Source organism: Phocoena phocoena, chromosome 1 (genome assembly GCF_963924675.1).
Source record: "Phocoena phocoena chromosome 1, mPhoPho1.1, whole genome shotgun sequence".
NCBI lineage: Eukaryota > Metazoa > Chordata > Mammalia > Artiodactyla > Phocoenidae > Phocoena > Phocoena phocoena.
In genome coordinates this window covers 49,830,988-49,850,746 of record NC_089219.1, presented here as the reverse complement: position 1 = coordinate 49,850,746, position 19,759 = coordinate 49,830,988, and the positions used below count along the sequence as shown (strand labels likewise).

The window sequence follows — 19,759 nt, the reverse complement described above, 5'->3', positions numbered from 1 at the left end:
GGAAAGATGGCTCTTTCCTCTGCCTGGAACACCCCTCCCATGCCAACCTCCTCCTGCAAGAGTCAGTGTTTATATCCTTTATATTGCAGCTCCTCTTCAGAGAGGCCATTTCAGATCACCCTCTTTAAAAAGTTTCCCACTGTTAATCTTCTTTCAAACCAGAAGTGTACAGAGATCTTTCAGGTCCCCAGGCCCAACCACCTCCCGACTCCCCTGTCAGATAACGTTTGCATAGTCTACTAGCTACAGCGTTAGATAGAACCACAGAGTTCCAGGTTATTCCTGGAATTTCATTCATAATACTTATAGCTTATCATGATTTTATATTCATGTGTTTATCATCTATAGACAGCAACTGCAATACTACTAATTACAGCTAATATTTATTGGGCACTTACTGGGTCAGGTACTATTCTAAGTCCTTTATATGTCAAGTCATTTAATATTCATAACAAGCCCCTGAATTAGGTTCTATTATGAGCCTTATTTTACAGGTAAGGAAACAGATTTGGAGAGGAATTTGGCCATGTTCATATAGTGAGAAAAGGACAGAGCCAGATAACAGATCCAGGGAACGTGGCTCCAGAAGTTAAGCACTTAACCTCTAGGCCACACAGAAGCACCGTGAGGGCAGATGCCACACGTCTTTCTCGCCCAGCTTCATCCTCAGGACCTTGTATGGTGCCTGGTATGGGATAGGGGCCCGATAAATATTTGTTGAAAGGAAGGAAGGGAGGAGGGCTGAGGAGAAGGATGTGCTGCTAGCCCTGTTGTGGCCTCGCAGCTAAAGCAGGGCTGGGACCCACTGAGGAGTCCCTGCCTCAACTTGGGAGCAACAGGGATGCTGGACATAGAGCTGAATGAGACACTGTCCCTGTCCTTGAAGTGGGGGGGGGTGGGGGGGGCGGGGCGCGGGCAGTGCCTCCATCGTCATCTCAAGGTGCCCAGTGTTTCCGATGCACTCCGATGAGCCCCGGGACCCTTCAGTGAGTTTGGGGCTCTTCCTTACCTACAAAAGGAGGCTCAATTGTAATGCAGCTATTCTGTTCCAGGGCCCCTGTGTGTGTCTTCAGAGCACATCAATGAATAAGACAGAGCCCTCTCTCAAGGAGCGCACAGGCTAGTGAGGGAAGAGGAAGCCTGAAACCAAGGAAAGGAGAAGAAATTAGACTGGTCAGACTGAGAAGAGAGGGAAGGGGGCACGGAGAGGAGACTCACGTCTCTGAATGAATTCTACCTCTGGGAGTCTTTACTTTTTTTTGCTCACGGAGCCTGGGACCGGGGCATGGGCTCCTGGTTGAGAACTGCACCTCCCCCTATCTGCATATGTGGACTGCTCCACAATACGTGATACTGTGACCCGTGTTACTGGAAGACAAGGTAAGGCTGATAACTAGAGGAATGAGAGCAGTATAACATGCAAGTTGCTTTATTCCACACTGATTTTCCCCAGGATGTTAACATCGTGTCCCACCGAGGAGCAGCAGCTGAGCAGAAACTATACTAACAGTGGAATGTGGCTGCCTCAGAGGCATCCAGTACTCTGGGTACTGGACAGAATGCCCTTTCACCCTCCATCCTCTTGCTGGGCTGTTTGCCTACATACTCCTTGAAAGAGCTTATGGCGTGGTGCGGTCCCATCTTTGAGCGTTTGCCCTCGCCCCCATAGCTTCAGCAGCCTTGCCTTCCTCATGCCTTCTGTCAAGCTGCCTTTGCCAGTTTTAAGGTAAAACCCTACATTTGCTGTAGTATGTATGTGTGGGTGTGGGTGTGTTTATTCAGTCAAAGTTTAACAGATCTTTTTAGCTCTATTACTTTTATTAGGATATTTAGAGTTTTATATTAGAAGTATGGTTACAATATTGTACAGGTTTTCAGTGGCCTGCCTTAACCCTATTTTTGCAGAAAGTCATGTTATTTTTTATTTATTTATTTTTTTTTTCGGTACGCGGGCCTCTCACTGTTGTGGCCTCTCCCGTTGCTGAGCACAGGCTGCGGACGTGCAGGCTCAGCGGCCATGGCTCACGGGCCCAGCCGCTCCGCGGCATGTGGGATCTTCCCAGACCGGGGCACGAACCCGTGTCCCCTGCATCGGCAGGTGGACTCTCAACAACTGCGCCACCAGGGAAGCCCAGTCATGTTATTTTGAATGTACAACTCTGCAGAACACAGAGTGTTTCAGGAATGTACATGTCACATTACAGCAGAAATGCCTGTATCTGTGTACCAAAGGCTTTCCCATTAGTAATGATGTCATTCCTTCCAGAAGTTCTTGGAAGTAGGCATAAATGGCAACCATCACACTCATTTTCAGATGAGGAAACTGAAGCTCAGAGACGTTAAATGACTTACCCAAAAGGAGATAAGATAGTCTTATCTTATCTGTCCCCATGGGCTAAATGAAAGTCTTCGACTCCAAGTCCATTTACCCAGTTTTCATTGTACCCACACACTTAGCACATTACCTAGCACCTGGTAGGCAATCAACCACTAAGTTATTCCATTTTATGGATTAAAATGCTGTTCCATTTTATGGATAAGAAACTGATGTTCAACAATTAAGAAAATTGCCCAACAGGACAGGAATAAAGATGCAGACGTAGAGAATAGACTTGAGGACAAGGGGAGGGGGAAAGGTAAGCTGGGACAAAGTGAGAGAGTAGCATTGACATATATACACTACCAAACGTAAAACAGATAGCTAGTGGGAAGCAGCTGCACAGCACAGGGAGATCAGCTCAGTGCTTTGTGACCGCCTAGAGGGGTGGGATAGGGAGCGTGGCAGGGAGACACAAGAGGGAGGAGATATGGGGATATATGTATACATATAGCTGATTCACTTTGTTATAGAGCAGAAATTAACACAACATTGTAAAGCAATTATAATCCAATAAAGATGTTAAAAAAAAAAAGAAAGAAAATTGCCCAAGGTCACACTATTGGGAAGAAGATGAGTTGTTATTTGAATCCACGTCTTCCTGATTCCAGAGCCCATACCTTTCCACAATATCAGTGGAAAAACACCTACCACACGTAGAATAAGAGACAAGTTATCCATTTTAATGATTATGTATTTTTTTTACAGTTGTATCAGTGTTTATGGCAAGTAATACTTCTCATCCATTTACACTGGTAATATATCATCTCCTATAAAAGTACCTTTAAGTTTTAAAAAAGTGAATCTATCTAAAGAAAAATAGTAAGTTGATTTGAGAGAAGTAAGTGGACATAGCAAAATGGAAAAAGTGATGGATAAATGACTGAAACTTGAGAAATACAATTCATAATCTTAACAAAGTCCTTAGTAAAACATTGCTTTATGCAATTGATTCCCATAAGCTGTATCAGCAGATATTTCTAAATTACCTAGAATAGAAAGGAAATTAAAATACGCATGATTCCCTGGCCAGTGTTTTAGGGAATTTAATGTGCTCCTCTTCATTTCAGAGTCTGTGCCAATACTGTTTCTTTGCATGACTCAGAGTTAGTTGGTCTAAGCAGAACTTGCGTTCTCTGAAGACAGAGGAAACAGTAAAAGAAGGAGGCTTAATATACTTTTTAAACAGAGTAATGGAAGCTTCAGGTCCTAGTGAATATTCCCAAATGATCCATATGCTTGAATGTTCATGTTTTGCAGAGAAACAAAGCAAGAGGCCCTGGGCCTACTAGAGACAATTAGGTCTCCATCCTATCTTGGCCACTCAGGTAAATGACAGCTGGGGATCTCACTGTCCCCGTGGGCTAAATGAAAGAATTTTGATTTCCATAACCATTTTCCAGCAATGTGAGACACACCCAATCAAGAATGACTATAATTGGCAAAAGCAGCTGTCCATATAACTTAAGAGGCGCTTGCCTACCACAGGCACTGGAGCCTTCCAGGTTTGAGAGTCTGTGATTCCATGATTTAAGTTCCTTGGATTGCAGATGGCCACACAAGTAGTAGTGATATATACATAGGGCCATTAAACAGTCTCTGAATTATGCTCAGAATGTTACACCACAAGCAGCATAAGCCATGCTGGTGTAAACGCCTACCTGCCCTACTAGGCAATGAATACTTTGGTTCATTAAATGTCCATGTTATTATCACTGTGCTCATTATAACTGTAGATATGGAGTTTGTATTTCTGAGAAATGCATAAAGTGACTTTGTAATCTATTGAACACAATTTAAACTATCACTGGTAAATATTCTTTTTCTCACTTTATTGTGATTTACTTTTTTTTAACTAAGAAAGCAATGAATGCTGACTGTAGATTACTATACAGTGAATATTCACTCCCTCCTTCTAAACCTCTATGACTTCCCAGCTCCACCGATATTGGACTTGGCCATGTGACTTGCTTCAGCTAATAGAATGTGGGCCAAGATGACAACAGAGCAGTTCCAAGCCCAGGCCTTCAGAAGCTTCCCATGTTTCCCTTTGTCCCCACCTCTGCCATGAAAAGAACAGAGCCCTGGCAGATTCTGCTTCTCCAGGGTGGGTTCTAGAATGAGGCACATGGAGCAGACCTGAATTGGACCCTCGGCCCTATTTCTCCAGGTTGTACCTGAGCACACACAACACAGCACTTATATACACAGTTCCAAGAAAAGCCATCATCACTACTTAGAAAACTGCAGGGGAGGCAGATGCAGTGGGGAGGAAAGAAGACCAAGCAGGGCCTTGAAAGGCCATGCCACCTCAGCTGACTGCAGACCCATAAGCAGAAAATAAATTACTGAGCATTGCACAGCCCTCAGATGTTACTGTGGTTTCTTTCACCACAAAAGCTGATTGATCCACCTACTGTGATCAGTAAAAATGTACAGAAATCATTTACTTTTAAAAGTAAATAAAATCTCTCTAATCCTACCCCCAAGTAAGATAGCTGGTAATAACTATTCAATATAACTTTCTACTCCTTTCTCTGGGTTTTGCAAGGATTAAATGAGCAAATGCGCATAAAAAGCACTTAGCACAGAATCGGCATATGATGTAAGCATTCCTTAAACATTAGCTGTTTTTATTAATATCCTCATGCAAACAAATATGCTCAGATATAGGTTTTCTAAATTTACGCAAACATGACACCAAGCTATACAATTTACTGGGCAAATTGCGTTCTTCACCTAACGCTATATCGTGGGCTTTTCTCAGGTCAACACACTTTTTTAAGGGCAATTAACTCATTTTTTTTAAATGGCCACATGACATTCCATGGTTTGAATATCCCATAATGTTTTATACCTATTTCCATTTTATAGATACAGAAGCAGAGATTCCGAGAGCTGAGAAGATATCCGTCAAAACATTGGCTGCCCCTCCCTATCAGCCCTGTGACACACTCTGGTCAATCAAAGGTGAGCAGAAATGACTGTGGGCAAAGCTTTAAGAATTATCCCCTGGTGTCACCTCTCTCTCTTCCCTGTGACACACACCAGCAATAGCTCAGATGGGGGTCACTTCTTCAAGGGGGCCACTTCTTCACCCAGAGTCTCAGAGTAAAGAGCTAAGCCCTAAATCGGGATGGAAATGTAACATGCGCATGAATTAAACTCATGTCGTTTTAAGCCTCTGAGATTTGGGAGGTGGTTTGTCGCTGCAACATAACTGAGAGAATGTTAATACAGTGTTTCAAGACTTTCAGATGTCTGGGCGTTCATTGTCACTGGTTTGGCCAAGCACTAACACACTAGTCAATCAAGATGTGGGTTGACAGAATAATGAGAAACAATTTCCTCCCTAACTAGGCAAAGGACAGGAGAGCATCACAGAAAAGAGAGGTCTAAGGATGTAGACCGGGAGGTGGAGGACCATCTTTTGCGTGTGGAAAGCCTCTTAGGAGGGCAGGATCATGAGGACTTGGATCCAGTTTCTCCAAGTTGCAAACAACGTACACACGAGCACGCAACATGGCGCTAAAGTCAGTAGTTCCAGGAAAAGCCATCATCAGTACTTAGATACTGCAGGGGAGGCAGGCACGATGGAGAGGAAGTAGGCTGAATGGAACCAGAGGAAAGCTAATTCTAACATCACTGTGTATCAGCTCTGGACCTCAGTTTGCTCAGATGACTGTTCTGAAGATCCGATGAGGCCCAGCGGGTACAATCACAACTAAGAAGAAAATACACTTTGATTTTTTTTAATTCCAAGTGCAATACGTGTTTATTGTAGAAAGTTTTAAAACAAACAGAGAAGCATAAGGAGGAAAAAAGAAATTACCCAAGTATCACAACTGTTGACATCTTGATGATTAATCAGCCATATTTCCTCCTAGGTAAATTCATACACGTATAGGAAAGGGCTTTCTGTATGCATTTATTAAGTATATGCCTCATACTTATATATTATATACGTTCCTCTTCTCATGCTCATCCTCTCCATTCTTCCTTTCCAGCTTACCTTCTGCTTCCTCCAAACACACCCCATATTCAAGCCCCATATCCAAGCCCTTGTACCTGAATTCCCTATTCCTAGAGCACTCTCTCTCCAGTCTCCTCTTCTTGTGGCTACTCCTACTCATCCTTGGGGGTCTCAATTTATTCATCACCTTAATAGAGGACAATTCTCTGACTGCCACCCTTGTCAGATGTCCCTTCCACGTGCGTCCAGAACACCCTGTCCTTCTCTCTCACAGCATTATCATGCTCGACTCGTCTTGCCTCTTTATCTCTGTTTTCCTTGCTATACCCCAACTTGTGGGCAGGTACCATAGCTTTTGTTCACCAATGCTTCCCAGTGGCTGGCTCATAGTGAATTCTCAAAAACTGTTGAGTAAACGAATAACGTTTAACAATATGTGCTACCTATATTTCTCCTGAAATCCTCAAAGCACCTGGCATTTCTCTATAAATATCCACCCAAAGATTAAATATAAAAGAGGATGTAAGACATTGCAACATGTCTCATGAAGTTTATAAATTAGTTGGGAAGAAAACATGAGCACAAGGAAGCATCAGTGTGTAATTAGGTGCTACGTCTTTCACTTCTGCCTGCTCCACTAATTCTCTTCTAACAGGAAAGGGCAGAACAAAATCCCTAACTTCAGTTCCATATTTCTTCTCTCTTCGAGGGCATCTTGCAGCACCAGTTGGAAGAAGAAGACACTAGCAGCTTTAACATATATACTCCAAAATCTTGGTGTTTCAACAGTAAAGTTGATTTCTCATTCAGGCAAAATCCAGTGCAAATAATCCTGGCCAGTGGGCAATTAATCTTCCACATGGTCATTCAAAGATCCAGGCTCCTTCCACCTGTGGCTCTGCCCTTCTCTATGTCCCTGAAGATGGGGAGAGAGGGTTTTATGAGCCAGACCTGTAAGTGGCACACATCACATTAACCCCCTTTGCACTGGTTAAAACTCAGCCACGTGGCCACACCTAATTACAAAGGAGGCCGGAAAATGTAGTTAAGCAGTATGCTCAGGAGGAAAGGAAAAGGAGTTTGGGGAACGCTTTGTGGTTCTTCTGCCCCAAATGGTAAGGGAGTATCTAGTCTTAAGTGATCCCAAGTACAGGTAATTTTGACTTATGGACACTAAAACCCCTTTTTTTTTTGGCCACACTGTACAGCTTGCGGGCCCTTAGTTCCCCAACCAGGGATTGAACCCGGGCCCTCTGCAGTGAAAGCACTAACCACTGGACTGCCAGGGAATTCCCAACAATTGTTTTGATCGAAGAATGTTCACCTAACTAACATTGGACATTAGAAAATATCATCTTAGGTTTTCAAATTTTGAGAGGAAAAAAAAATGTCAGTTCTAGAATTGAGAAAAAAAGCCACTAATATTGGTGAGCACTCCCAGAAAAATTCTAAAAGAGAATATTTTAAAAGGTCTTTATGAACTTTGAAAACAAAGTATAACTTGAATACTGCAAGTTACTACGGCTCATTAGGAATTATCATAAACTAACCCAGTAGAGTGGCTGGCACATAGTAAGCGGTAAATATGTATTGAATGGATGAATTTCCATTCTACTTTTAAGGCAATTATCACATTGCTAAATAACTATAACTTCAGAAAGTTCTTCCTTAAAGATAGCCGAGTTTTCCTCTCTAACTTCTAGCCATTACCCTTGCTCTGACCTCAAAACCTGCAAAATAAGTGAACTTCCCCCATGTGATAGCTGCACAGCTATTTGGAGACTTCTCTACATGGTCTCACGGTCTTTTATTTTTCCCCTTGGGTAAATATTCCCAGTTCCTTCAATTCTTCTCCACGGGTCATAGTTTCTGGCTTCTCACCATTCGGCTGACCTTCTCTGAGATCTCTCTGACTGATCAAAATTGCTTCCCACAGTTTCACATCCATAATATTCCCAGTGAGGTCCTATCGGCAGCATTCAGTAGACATCACTCCCCAGCTCTGAGGATCGCTAGAAGCACTAAAGGAGTGAAGATGCTGTCAAAGGGAATCCTACATCGGGAAAAGGGCAGAACTTGGAAGGTGGCTTCTAAAGGGCCCTTGTTACTTTATGATCCCTTAAGTTTTGCAGATGTTCTGAGTGCTGAAAAGACATCACCGTAAGGGGGATGGCGTATACAAAAGCAGACGCATCTAAGCCATCTGTTCTCTCTTCTCAGAATGAATTTGTCTACAGGATGCAAACACTGACTGTCCATTTGGAAAAGGCCTGCAACTGCCTGCCTTTGCCAGGGACCCGTGGGTAAGTATAATACAGGGTGAAACATGAGGAAACCCATTGTGGTCTCATGTCTGCCATGCCCTCCAATCTAGCCTATATCAGCTATCAAGTGGGCATGCAATCCACATTCGTCTGATTCCTGTACCTAACTTTCAGCTGGTTCTGAACTCAGAAGGGAACGAAAGAGGATGTGATTTATCACCCTCCTGAAATCCCAACTGCTATAAAGAAAAAACACAGAGACTTATGAAAAGGCATAAGAGAGGAACCTAATCTAGATGGGGGTGGGTACAGGGGTCTAATATAAAAGAAAGCCTCTTTAAGTGTCATTTAAGCTAACCTCTAAAGAAATAAAAATTGACCAAGGAACAGGGAAGAGGTAGGAGGGCTCATATAAGGGTTCTTAGGCAAGAAACAGTCTGTCTTGTTTGAGGAACTAAAGAAGTCCAGTGTGGGAGTCATTAGAACTGGTCGCCAAAGATTTGCATCTCTCTGCCTTCCAGACAAATAGGATGGCATTTCCTGGTCAACTTGTGGCTGGGTGGGGCCATTAGACTAGTTTTAGCCAATGAATTGTAAGAAGTGACATGTGACATTCTCCCTCAAATGTGCCTAATTGCCTGGCTAGAGCCCTTCAAAGCTCCCTTTCCCTTTACCATGAGGTCTGTAATGCTCCTGAAAGTGCGTACTCCATCAGACCGGATCCAGGGGAAGCCAAAGTGATCAGACTGCCTGACAACTTTTGATGGACATGGAGCAGAAGCGAGAAATAAAACTTTTTTGTCTTAAGACACTGAGATCTGGAGTTGCTTTTTTACTGGAACATAACCTAGGCTATCCTGACTGATACAATCATAGCCAGTGTGGCTGCAGAATAGTGAGGAGAGAAGTACTAGTAATTTCAGGCTGGTGAGGTAGGGTAACCCAGGTCATGTGAGATCTTATAGGCAAAGTAAAGAATTTGGGTTTTATCCCAAGTCCAACATGATATGCTTAGGGAAGGTTCAGCCGGGGAATTTGTTAGAAGTTTTATGTATTAAAACAAGTTACTGTTGCTATTTGACTATTAAAACACCCTCTTTGATTCTGCTATAGAAAAGACTATTTTTAAGAAACTCATCAATAAGCATTTATTTGAGTACCTTCTATCCTTCCATGTACCAGGCACTGAATTAAGCATTGGAAATATAAAAATGAGTAAGACACAATTCCTGGATTTGGAGTCAGGGTGTAAGAAGACATTTACAAGAACACGTGATGTACATTCTCAGCTTCGGGTCTGTACCCAGTGTGATGGGAGCCAAAGAAGATAATAACTACTTGAGGGTGAGAGATGGGGTAACAGCAAGCTTCAGAGGGAGCAATTATTTGAGCAGGGTCTTGAAGGGTGAGTAGGAGTTTGCCAGGTGGCATTTTGATTAAGGATGAAAATAAATGGAAAACCAGGAAAATGTCAGAGGTATGGAAAATGTTTAGGGTAGCTGAGACTCATAGGAATGGGAGGAATGTGTAGTGTAGGGTGTGGTAAACTGTATTACTATTTGCAAATACTTGCTGCCGCTCCCCCTGACAACAGGCTTGGCCACGTGAACTGCTTTCAGTAGAAGCTTTAAGCACCATGTTCTTTGCTGTCTGCCATAGCAATCAGCAATGTTTCAGAAAAGGTCCCAGAGCAAAGACAATGTGTCTGAAGCAGAGACACAAGCAACCCATAATGGGCATGCAGCATGAGTGAGAAATAATTCCATGGTTGTCATTCAGTAAGATTTTTGGATCACTACCAGAGCATAACCTGGCCTATACAGCGGTGTGCGTTTCCAGCTCTTAACTTCCAAGTGCATAGTAGGACTGCACTTTCCTGAACCTTTTAAGTAAGACGTGGTCATATGACTAGTTTTTGATCAATACTATGTAAACATAAATAACATGTCATTTCTTGGAGGAAGCTTTTAAAGCCAATACGGGGGCTTCCCTGGTGGCACAGTGGTTAAGAATCTGCCTGCCAATGCAGGGGACACGGGTTCGAGCCCTGGTCTGGGAAGATCCCACATGCCGCAGAGCAGCTAAGCCCGTGCGCCACAACTACTGAGCCTGCGCGCCATAACTACTGAAGCCCACGTGCCTAGAACCCATGCTCCACAACAAGAGAAGCCACCACAATGAGAAGCCCACGTACCACAACGAAGATTGGACCCCACTCACCACAACCAGAGAAAAGCCCATGTGCAGCAACAAGACACAATGCAGGGCTTCCCTGGTGGCACAGTGGTTGAGAGTCCACCTGCCGATGCAGGGGACACGGGTTCGTGCCCCGGTCCGGGAAGATCCCACATGCCGCGGAGCGGCTGGGCCTGTAAGCCATGGCCGCTGAGCCTGCGCGTCCGGAGCCTGTGCTTCACAACAGGAGAGGCCACAACAGTGAGAGGCCCACGTACCACAAAAAAAAAAAAAAAAAAAAAGACACAATGCAGCCAAAACAAATAAAATAAAATAAATAAATTTATTTTTTTAAAAAAAGCCAGTATGAATTCACCATGCTTTCTTTTCCCTGTCAAGGTGATTGTGATGATTGTAGAAGCACACATATTTCAAGATGAAACCTTCTTCAGACTCTGTCTTTGAGTGAGCATATTGAGAAAAGCCCCTCTGACCTTGAACATGTAGTATAAGCAAGAAGTAAAGGTTTTTTGTTAAGCCACTGAGATATTAGGATTGTTCTGGTGGCACACCTAGCCTATCTTGACGGATATAAGAACTGGCACCTAGACACGGGGTAATGTAATGACAACAATAATCAAAGTAAACATTTGTTTAGAGGGCAGTAACGAAGAACACTGTTATCAGAAGGTTAAAGGATGCTGATCTATTTGCTGAACATATCACTGTGATAATTTAGAAGACATATCATGAACCTAATGAACTAAGGCAAGAGATTGTAAGACAAAATATCAGTAGCATGTGCTGATGGCTGTTGGATGAATTTAGAAACTTATTACAAAAATGAGATGAGGGCTTCCCTGGTGGCACAGTGGTTGAGAATCCGCCTGCCAATGCAGGGGACACGGGTTCGAGCCCTGTTCTGGGAAGATCCCACACGCCGCGGAGTAACTAAGCCCGTGCACCACAACTACTGAGCCTGTGCTCTAGAGCTCGTGAGCCACAACTACTGAGCCCGTGTGCCACAACTACTGAAGCCCGCGCGCCTAGAGCCCATGCTCTGCAACAAGAGAAGCTACAGCAATGAGTAGCCCATGCACCACAACGAAGAGTAGCCCCCGCTCTCCACAACTAGAGAAAGCCAGCACCCAGCAATGAAGACCCAACACAGCCAAAAATAAATAAATTTATAAAAAAGAGATGAGCTCAGAGAAGATTTGGCCAGTTTGCAAGCAGGAATGAAAAAGACTAGGGACAATCTATAAATTCAGAGTAATGGAGGGATAGAGGAGGCTATTGTTTCTCAATCTCAACTAGTAAAATTAAGGAAGATTTTCAGCAAGCAACGGCTAGTTAAAATCAGCCCTGAAGTATGGCTCAAGTCAAAGGTATGGCCTCAAACCTATTGTTAAAACCTCTGGATAAATTAAGATGTTACCAAGCATATGCTTTCAATTAGAGAAAAGGGAAAAGGGAGGAAATGGGAGGAAAAGTATGACTCTCCCACCTAAGCCCCATAAGCGCAAAGCACTCAAAGCCAAGTCAGGAGAGAGATAGAGAGACAGCAAGACAAAGAAACAGAGAGAGACAGAGAGAATATGAAAATGAGATGAATGAGAGAGATGTTAGCAGGCAGGAGAGCAAGAAAGCAAAGCAACATGGCAAACCATGGAGGCATGTCTAGAAAAGAACTAGCTGTGGCTATTGACACATGGAACGCCTGGAATCAAATAGATAAGAAACCTACATTTTGGGGGGAGTTGCACTGACAAAAGAACATCAGCCTGGATTAAAGGAGACTGTATTTGAGACTTAATATCACTCTGTTCCCCCAACACCACCCCTATTTTTAACAGCTGGTTTGAAAACCTATTTCCTATGCCTGCTTTAGATGTACAGAAGGAAGACTCTCTCAGAGGTCAAGGCCAGGGGTCACAGAAAACAATGGCTAGGGCAGTTACACTTAGGGAGCAGAATCCACGTCTAATCAGGGTGTTGGGTAGGGGTGTCCCCCACATGTCTGCTCTGGATTAATGTCCACTGTGGTGTCCCATTCCTCCACTTTCCGATCAGTGTGTCCATTGCAGTTATCCCATCTCTGTCCCACTGCTACATACTGAGAGTATGCCGGGCAGATATCTTGCCTTTGGATGAAGAGTCACATCTGGAGCTGATATAGAGTCTACTACGCATCACCCGCTCCCTGGAAAATGAGCTTGATATACCGTGACTAGGTGGGTCTTTAGGGTCGTCCCCCTTGAGGAGAGAGTGGAATTCTGCCTGCGGGAGGACAGTAAGCCAAACATTTGGTGAACAGAAAGGGAGACTGTTCGAGTCATGAGTGTTGTTTCCCAAATATTCCTGGCTCTCTCCCTTTGAGACACTTGGCAGGATTACAGAGCTTTAAAGTTAGGCATGGCCACGTAACTTGCTCTGGCCAAGGATGCATGAGCGGGGGTACAGTGTGCCACTTCCAGGTGGATGCTCTGAGAGCCACTGAATGAGTTGCCACCTTCCCTCTACCCAGCCGAGACCGTAAGGAGAAGCATGCATCAAGATGAAGCCTTCTTCAGCCCAAATCCATGGGGAATGGAACTCCCCTGCAGACCCACAGTGGGGACATGGCATGAGCAAGAAATAAACTTCCCTGCGCTAAGCCACTGAAATGGTAGTGCTGTTTGTTAAGGCAGCATAGCCCAGCCTTTCCTGATACTAGGAGTGAAGGATGGGGCTGGACAGCAGGAGCTAGGTTGTGAAAGGCGCCCTCTCCCCCGCAAAGGCATCCGAACCCTCTCCTGGTTGTGAGGGGAAGCCAATGAAGGCTTCCAAGCAAGGGCGTTAACATGAAAAGATCTGTTATTTTTTGGATGAAATATGCTATTTCTCAACATAAGGAGAAAATCAGCCTACTAAACCACATAAGGCACAGTGGAACACACAGAACACTTAGGCAAAAGATATATATTTATGTAAAGTCCTAAGTTTTGAAGTTTCTAAATACAGGAGCTCTGAAAGGAGGCTTTGAAAGGAACTACAGAGAATCGGGCAAGACAATTTCTTCCATCCCACCATCCAAGGGCCGTCTCCTCTGCAGACAACCAATACTTTACAAGAGTCTCCCTCAGCAGAGAAGATATAAAAAGGGAATGTAACACACACCTGAAGTCTACTTCCAGCTGCCTGTGTGACCTGAGCAGGATACTTAACCTCTCTGGGCCTAGTTCTTCATATACTAAATCCAGATAATAATATATGTAGCCCAAGACAGTTGTAGGGAAAACTATATAAATTGCTCTGGTGAATGCCTGGCTGATGGTAGGTGTTTAATACATGACATTCAATCTTATTACTGTTATCATTAAAATTATTTTAAAAACACCAGCTCCCTGATTACAGAAGAAAACGATTCAGGGCAACAATATAGAGCAGAATGTTCCTTCCTTGAGGAAAGTAACTGGCTCGTGTCATCACTGTACCCTTACCCCCACCCAGTTCAGTGCCTGGCTCCCAGTAGCTACTGTTTTCCCCTGCTGCACAAGGCAATGAGAGGCAAGTGCTGGAGTAAAGGAAAGCTGTCAAGATTTCCCTGACACCAGCTGCTGCCAGGCTGTTGGATCTGAACTCTCAAAGCCACAAATACCTTAAAGCTCTGGGTTATGAACCCAAGGCTGAATTCCCCCAAGCTCAGAAGCTGAAAAGCCAGAATTAGAACCTAGGAACACAAGCTGCTGCAGGTCCAACTTCAAGCCCCAGTCCTGGAGAAAACCCTGGAAGGAACCGACTTCTGACCCTTTCCTCTCTCACCCTCCTGCCCTAACTGCTCCTCGCAGCATCAGTCCACCTGGTCCTGCCAAGTCACACTCTTACATCCTGGCATTCCATCGACGCTCTGGGAAACTCCGAAGAAGGGCAGAGAAGGGGGCTGTTGGAGACCACCTCCTAGCCCTGGAGGCGATGACTCTATGCTAACTCAGCCCAGTAAGGTGGGTCTCACCAGCCCCACCTGCAGATGAGGGAACTGAAGCTCAAAGAAGTTCTCTGATTTGCTCACTTCACAACGTGGCAGCGCTGGCCACGAGAGAACCCACGATTCCCGACTTCGCTATTCTTCCCACCATACACTTTTGTCCCTAAGGGGTGAGGGGTTGGGGGAGAATAAAATAACAACCACAGAAAAGGAACCACTTACATGGGTCTAGCGCTTCCTAGAGGCTACACAGGATATGGGCCCACCGGCCGGCCGGGAGCAGAGAAATTTTAAATCTTGATTCTACTCCTGACTCTGTGTGACTTTTGGCAAGTGTCTGCTGCTCTCGGACTAGTTTTCCCGGAAGCAAATCAGGACGGGAGGAGTGGTGTGTGTGTGTGTGTGTGTGTGTTCGTGTGTACGTGGGATGTGTGGTGTGTCTATGCATCTTGTGCGGGGGCGGGGAGTAGGCGATCACCGGGTTCCCCGAGTTTCGGATTCCCTAAACGCTCGTTCCCAACTAGACACCGAGCTGCCCGCTAATTCCACCTCCTGTAAGAAACCTCCTCTCCGAGGAAAAGCTGTGAACCCCCGCACCCTTTCTCCCACGGTCAGGAGGGTGAGGTGGGTTGCGGCGGGGACTTAGCTGAACACCAGGTTTCAAGCAATGCAAATCACTCGGCTTCCAGGTGCAGCCGGACAGTCGCTCTTGAACTTGATCAGGAGACAAACTTCAGAGCGTTCTCAACGTGGGGGGCCGACTCGCAAGAACCGCCCCTAAACTTAAAAACCCACTTTCACTCGTCCCCACAGGAGACTTAACAGAGCCACCTTAAGGGCGGTGCTCCCGCCCCCCCCGGAAGTGCGGGGGGGGGGGACCGGGACCCGGGCGCTCAGCCGGCCCGCCCCTCGCGGCGGCGAAATGACATCGAGCCCTGAAATGGGGAAATACCACCCGCCCCGCGCCCTCGGCCCCAGACACCTGGCCCGGTTCCCCCGCCTTCTGGGTCCCGCATCCCCTGCCTTCCCGCCCCGAGCCCTGAACTTCAGCCCGCTTCCTTCAGAGGCTGCGATCGCCCGAGTCCGCCCGTCTCGCGGCAGCCACCGTCACTAGGCAGTCAAACTCCAAGACGTCAGCCCACAATGCACCGGGCGGGCCGGGAAAGACGCGCCGGGGAGGGGAGAAGGAAGAGAGGGGCTCAAGTCGCGTGGAGGGGGAGGCGGGGGGGAGGAGGAGAAAGAAGGGCCCAACTGTAGGAGGGCAACAGAGCATTACCTCATCCCGTGAGCCTCCGCGGGTCCAGAGAAGAATCTTCTAGGGTGGGGTCTCCATGGCGACGGGTGGGCCCGCCCTCCTGAGAGCGACGCGAGCCAATGGGAAGGCCTTGGGGTGACATCATGGGCTATTTTTAGGGGTTGACTGGTAGCAGATAAGTGTTGAGCTCGGGCTGGATAAGGGCTCAGAGTTGCACTGAGTGTGGCTGAAGCTGTGAGGCGGGAGTGGAGGTACGCGGACGCAGGCAGGCAGACAGGCACAGTCAGCTGGGAAGGACTGCAAATCTTATTTTCTTTTCCATTTTCTCTCCAACGGCCCGGAGCTAGTGCTTGTGGTTCCCGGGCTGGTGTTTTGGGGAGCGCCGGGAGAGCCCCTTCTCCAGCCGCCCCCAGGCGGAGAGAGCCCAGCTGCGCTAGCGCTGCTGACAGCGTGGAGAGCGGCCACTGTCCGCCCGGGGAAGTCAGGAGAGCGGCTGCAGCGGCAAGAAGTTTCCCGACCAGGAGGACAGGAGACAAGTGGCCGCCGGGTCCCGGAGCGAACTTTTGCAAAGCTTTCCTTTGCAAAGGAAGCTGCCGCGGCGGCGGTAGAGAAAAGGAGGCGGCAGAGACAGGAGGACGTGCGCTCCGCTTCGCTCGAACCCGTTGCTGAACTTGGGCGAGCGCGAGCCGCGGCTGCCGGGCGCCCCCTCCCCCTCGCAGCGGAGGAGGGGACAGTCTTCGGAGTCGGGGCGGCGGAGACCCGCCGCCGGCCGGCCACCGCGGGGTCCGCGCTACCTGCTGCAGCCGGGAAGTGAGTTCGTCCGCGGGCTCTGAGAAACCTCTGGGCCCGAGAGAGCTCCGGGAGTGACCGCGACTTTTCAAAGCCGGGCGGCGCGCGCGAGCGGACAAGTAAGAGCGCGGGCGGCGTCTTAACCCTGCGATCCCCCGGAGCGAGCCGGTGAGGAGGGCGCCGGGGGAGGCCAGCCGGCGGGGGCGCGCGCTCTTCCAGAAACTTTCCTTGCTCAAGGCCCGGGGAGGCGCGGGTATCCCCCGCTTGCCAGCGCGCTGTTACGGCCCCGAAACTTCTGCGCGCAGCCCAAACTAACCCCACGTGAAGTGACAGACTGTTCTATGACTGCAAAGATGGAAACGACCTTCTACGACGATGCCCTCAACGCCTCGTTCCTCCAGTCCGAGAGCGGCGCCTACGGCTACAGTAACCCCAAGATCCTGAAGCAGAGCATGACCCTGAACCTGGCCGACCCCGTGGGGAGCCTGAAGCCGCACCTCCGGGCCAAGAACTCCGACCTCCTCACCTCGCCCGACGTGGGGCTGCTCAAGCTGGCGTCGCCCGAGCTGGAGCGCCTGATAATCCAGTCCAGCAACGGACACATCACCACCACGCCGACCCCCACCCAGTTCCTGTGTCCCAAGAACGTGACGGACGAGCAGGAGGGCTTCGCCGAGGGCTTCGTGCGCGCCCTGGCCGAACTGCACAGCCAGAACACGCTGCCCAGCGTCACGTCGGCGGCGCAGCCAGTCAGCGGGGCGGGCCTGGTGGCCCCGGCCGTGGCCTCGGTGGCGGGCGGCGGCGGTGGCGGCGGTGGCGGCGGCGGCTTCGGCGCCAGCCTGCACAGCGAGCCGCCGGTCTACGCCAACCTCAGCAACTTCAACCCGGGCGCGCTGAGCGGTGGCGGCGGCGGCGGCGGCGGCGGGGCGCCCTCCTACGGCGCGGCCGGCCTGGCCTTTCCCGCGCAGCCTCAGCAGCAGCAGCCGCCGCCGCCGCCGCCGCCGCCGCACCACCTGCCCCAGCAGATCCCCGTGCAGCACCCGCGGCTGCAGGCCCTGAAGGAGGAGCCGCAGACGGTCCCCGAGATGCCCGGGGAAACGCCGCCCCTGTCCCCCATCGACATGGAGTCCCAGGAGCGGATCAAGGCGGAGAGGAAGCGCATGAGGAACCGCATCGCTGCCTCCAAGTGCCGGAAAAGGAAGCTGGAGAGGATCGCCCGACTGGAGGAAAAAGTGAAAACCTTGAAAGCGCAGAACTCGGAGCTGGCGTCCACGGCCAACATGCTCAGGGAACAGGTGGCCCAGCTTAAGCAGAAAGTCATGAACCACGTTAACAGTGGGTGCCAACTCATGCTAACGCAGCAGTTGCAAACGTTTTGAGGCGAGACTGTCGGGGGCTGAGGGGCAACGGAGAACAAATAACCCAGAGAGGGACGGACTTGAGAACTTGACAAGTTGCGAGAGAGGGAGAAAGAGAGAAAAAAGAAGTGTCCGAGAACTAAAGCCAAGGGTTTCCAAGTTGGACTGGGTTGCGTCCTGACGGCGCCCCCAGTGTGCACGAGAGAGAAGGACTTGGCGCGCCCTCCCTTTGGCAGGGAGCCAGGAAGCGGCCGCCCGCGGGCTGCCCCGCTTTACGGTCGGGCTGTCCCCGCGCAAACAGAACGTTAGACTTTTCTTTAACATTGACCAAGAACTGCATGGACCTAACATTCGATCTCATTCAGTATTAAAGGGGGGAGGGAGGGGTCGCAAACTGCAATAGAGACTGTAGATTGCTTCTGTAGTGCTCCTTAAGAACACAAAGGGGGTGGGGGGGGGGGGGGAGGCGGGAGGGAGGTTTGCGAGAGCGAGGCCCAGTCTGCAGATGAACTCCTTCTGGACTGCCTTCCATAACTGTGTATGTACATGTATATATTTTTTAATTTGATGAAAGCTGATTACTGTCAATAAACAGCTTCACGCCTTTGTAAGTTATTTCATGTTTGTTTGTTTGGGTGTCCTGCCCAGCGTTGTTTGTAAATAAGAGATTTGGAGCACTCTGAGTTTACCATTTGTAATAAAGTATATAATTTTTTTATGTTTTGTTTCTGAAAATTCCAGAAAGGATATTTAAGAAAATACAATAAAATATTGAAAAAGTGACCCCTCCCCCAACCTCTTTTCTGCATTACCTGTAGATTACTTTGCCAGGTGGAGCTGAAAGAGTTAAGAGTGTCCATTAAAATCACTCTCAGTGCTTCTTACTATCAAGCAGTGAAAACTGTTACCTACTGGAGTTAAGAGATAACTGTAGCTGATTCCCTCATCAAGTTATACTCTTTCCTCCCCAACAAGCTATACAGAGTGGCTTACAAAGGATAATGTGGCATTTCAGGAGGCTGAGGGAAGGGAGGTTGTGGTGGAGAGGGGCAGCTCCCTGGGAAGTCAAACGTTTTAAAGTTTGGATCATATCAAGTGGCATGTGCTGTGACCATTTATAATGTTAGTAGAAATTTTAACAATAGATGCTTATTCTCAAAGCAGGAACAGTGGCAGATTTTTACGAAAGATGTATCCTTCCAATTTGGAATCATTATTTTAACAATTCCTAGATAAAAGAGACGGTCTTTGCATATGAATATTTATAACAGCATTCTTGTCACAATAAACGTATTCAAATACCAATAACAGATCTTGAATTCCTTTCCCTTTACTACTTTTTTTCTTCCCAAGCTCTGTTCTGAAGCATTGCGTTTCAGTTGCTGGGGTTAACATTACTGCCATCTGAAGTTATTTGGTAATTAAGAAGCAAAGAATTTATGAAAAGTCAACACAGAAATTGCAGTCTGGATGAAACATGCTCCCAGCTTCATTCATCCTCATTCACCTTCTCTCTCTCTCTCTCTCTCTCTCTGTGTGTGTCTCTCTCCTTCTCTTTCACTTTCCACACACCCCCTCCCTACGCCTAGACAAATTACCAG

General features: G+C 47.5%; 1 protein-coding gene across 2 annotated transcripts; it reads left to right on the top strand.

Moving 5' to 3' along the window:
* Nucleotides 1–15,952: 15,952 nt before the first annotated feature.
* On the top strand, nt 15,953–18,214 carry JUN (Jun proto-oncogene, AP-1 transcription factor subunit). 2 transcript variants are annotated; one of them, XM_065879688.1, is made up of 2 exons: nt 16,219–16,968; nt 17,154–18,214. In XM_065879688.1, the coding sequence occupies exon 2, from the start codon at nt 17,154–17,156 to the stop codon at nt 18,177–18,179; it is 1,026 nt and encodes a 341-aa protein (XP_065735760.1). In that variant the 5' UTR covers nt 16,219–16,968; the 3' UTR covers nt 18,180–18,214. The 2 variants fall into 2 exon arrangements, with proteins under 2 accessions (XP_065735754.1, XP_065735760.1); XM_065879682.1 differs by having other exon boundaries at nt 15,953–18,214.
* The last annotated feature ends 1,545 nt before the right edge of the window (nt 18,215–19,759 follow it).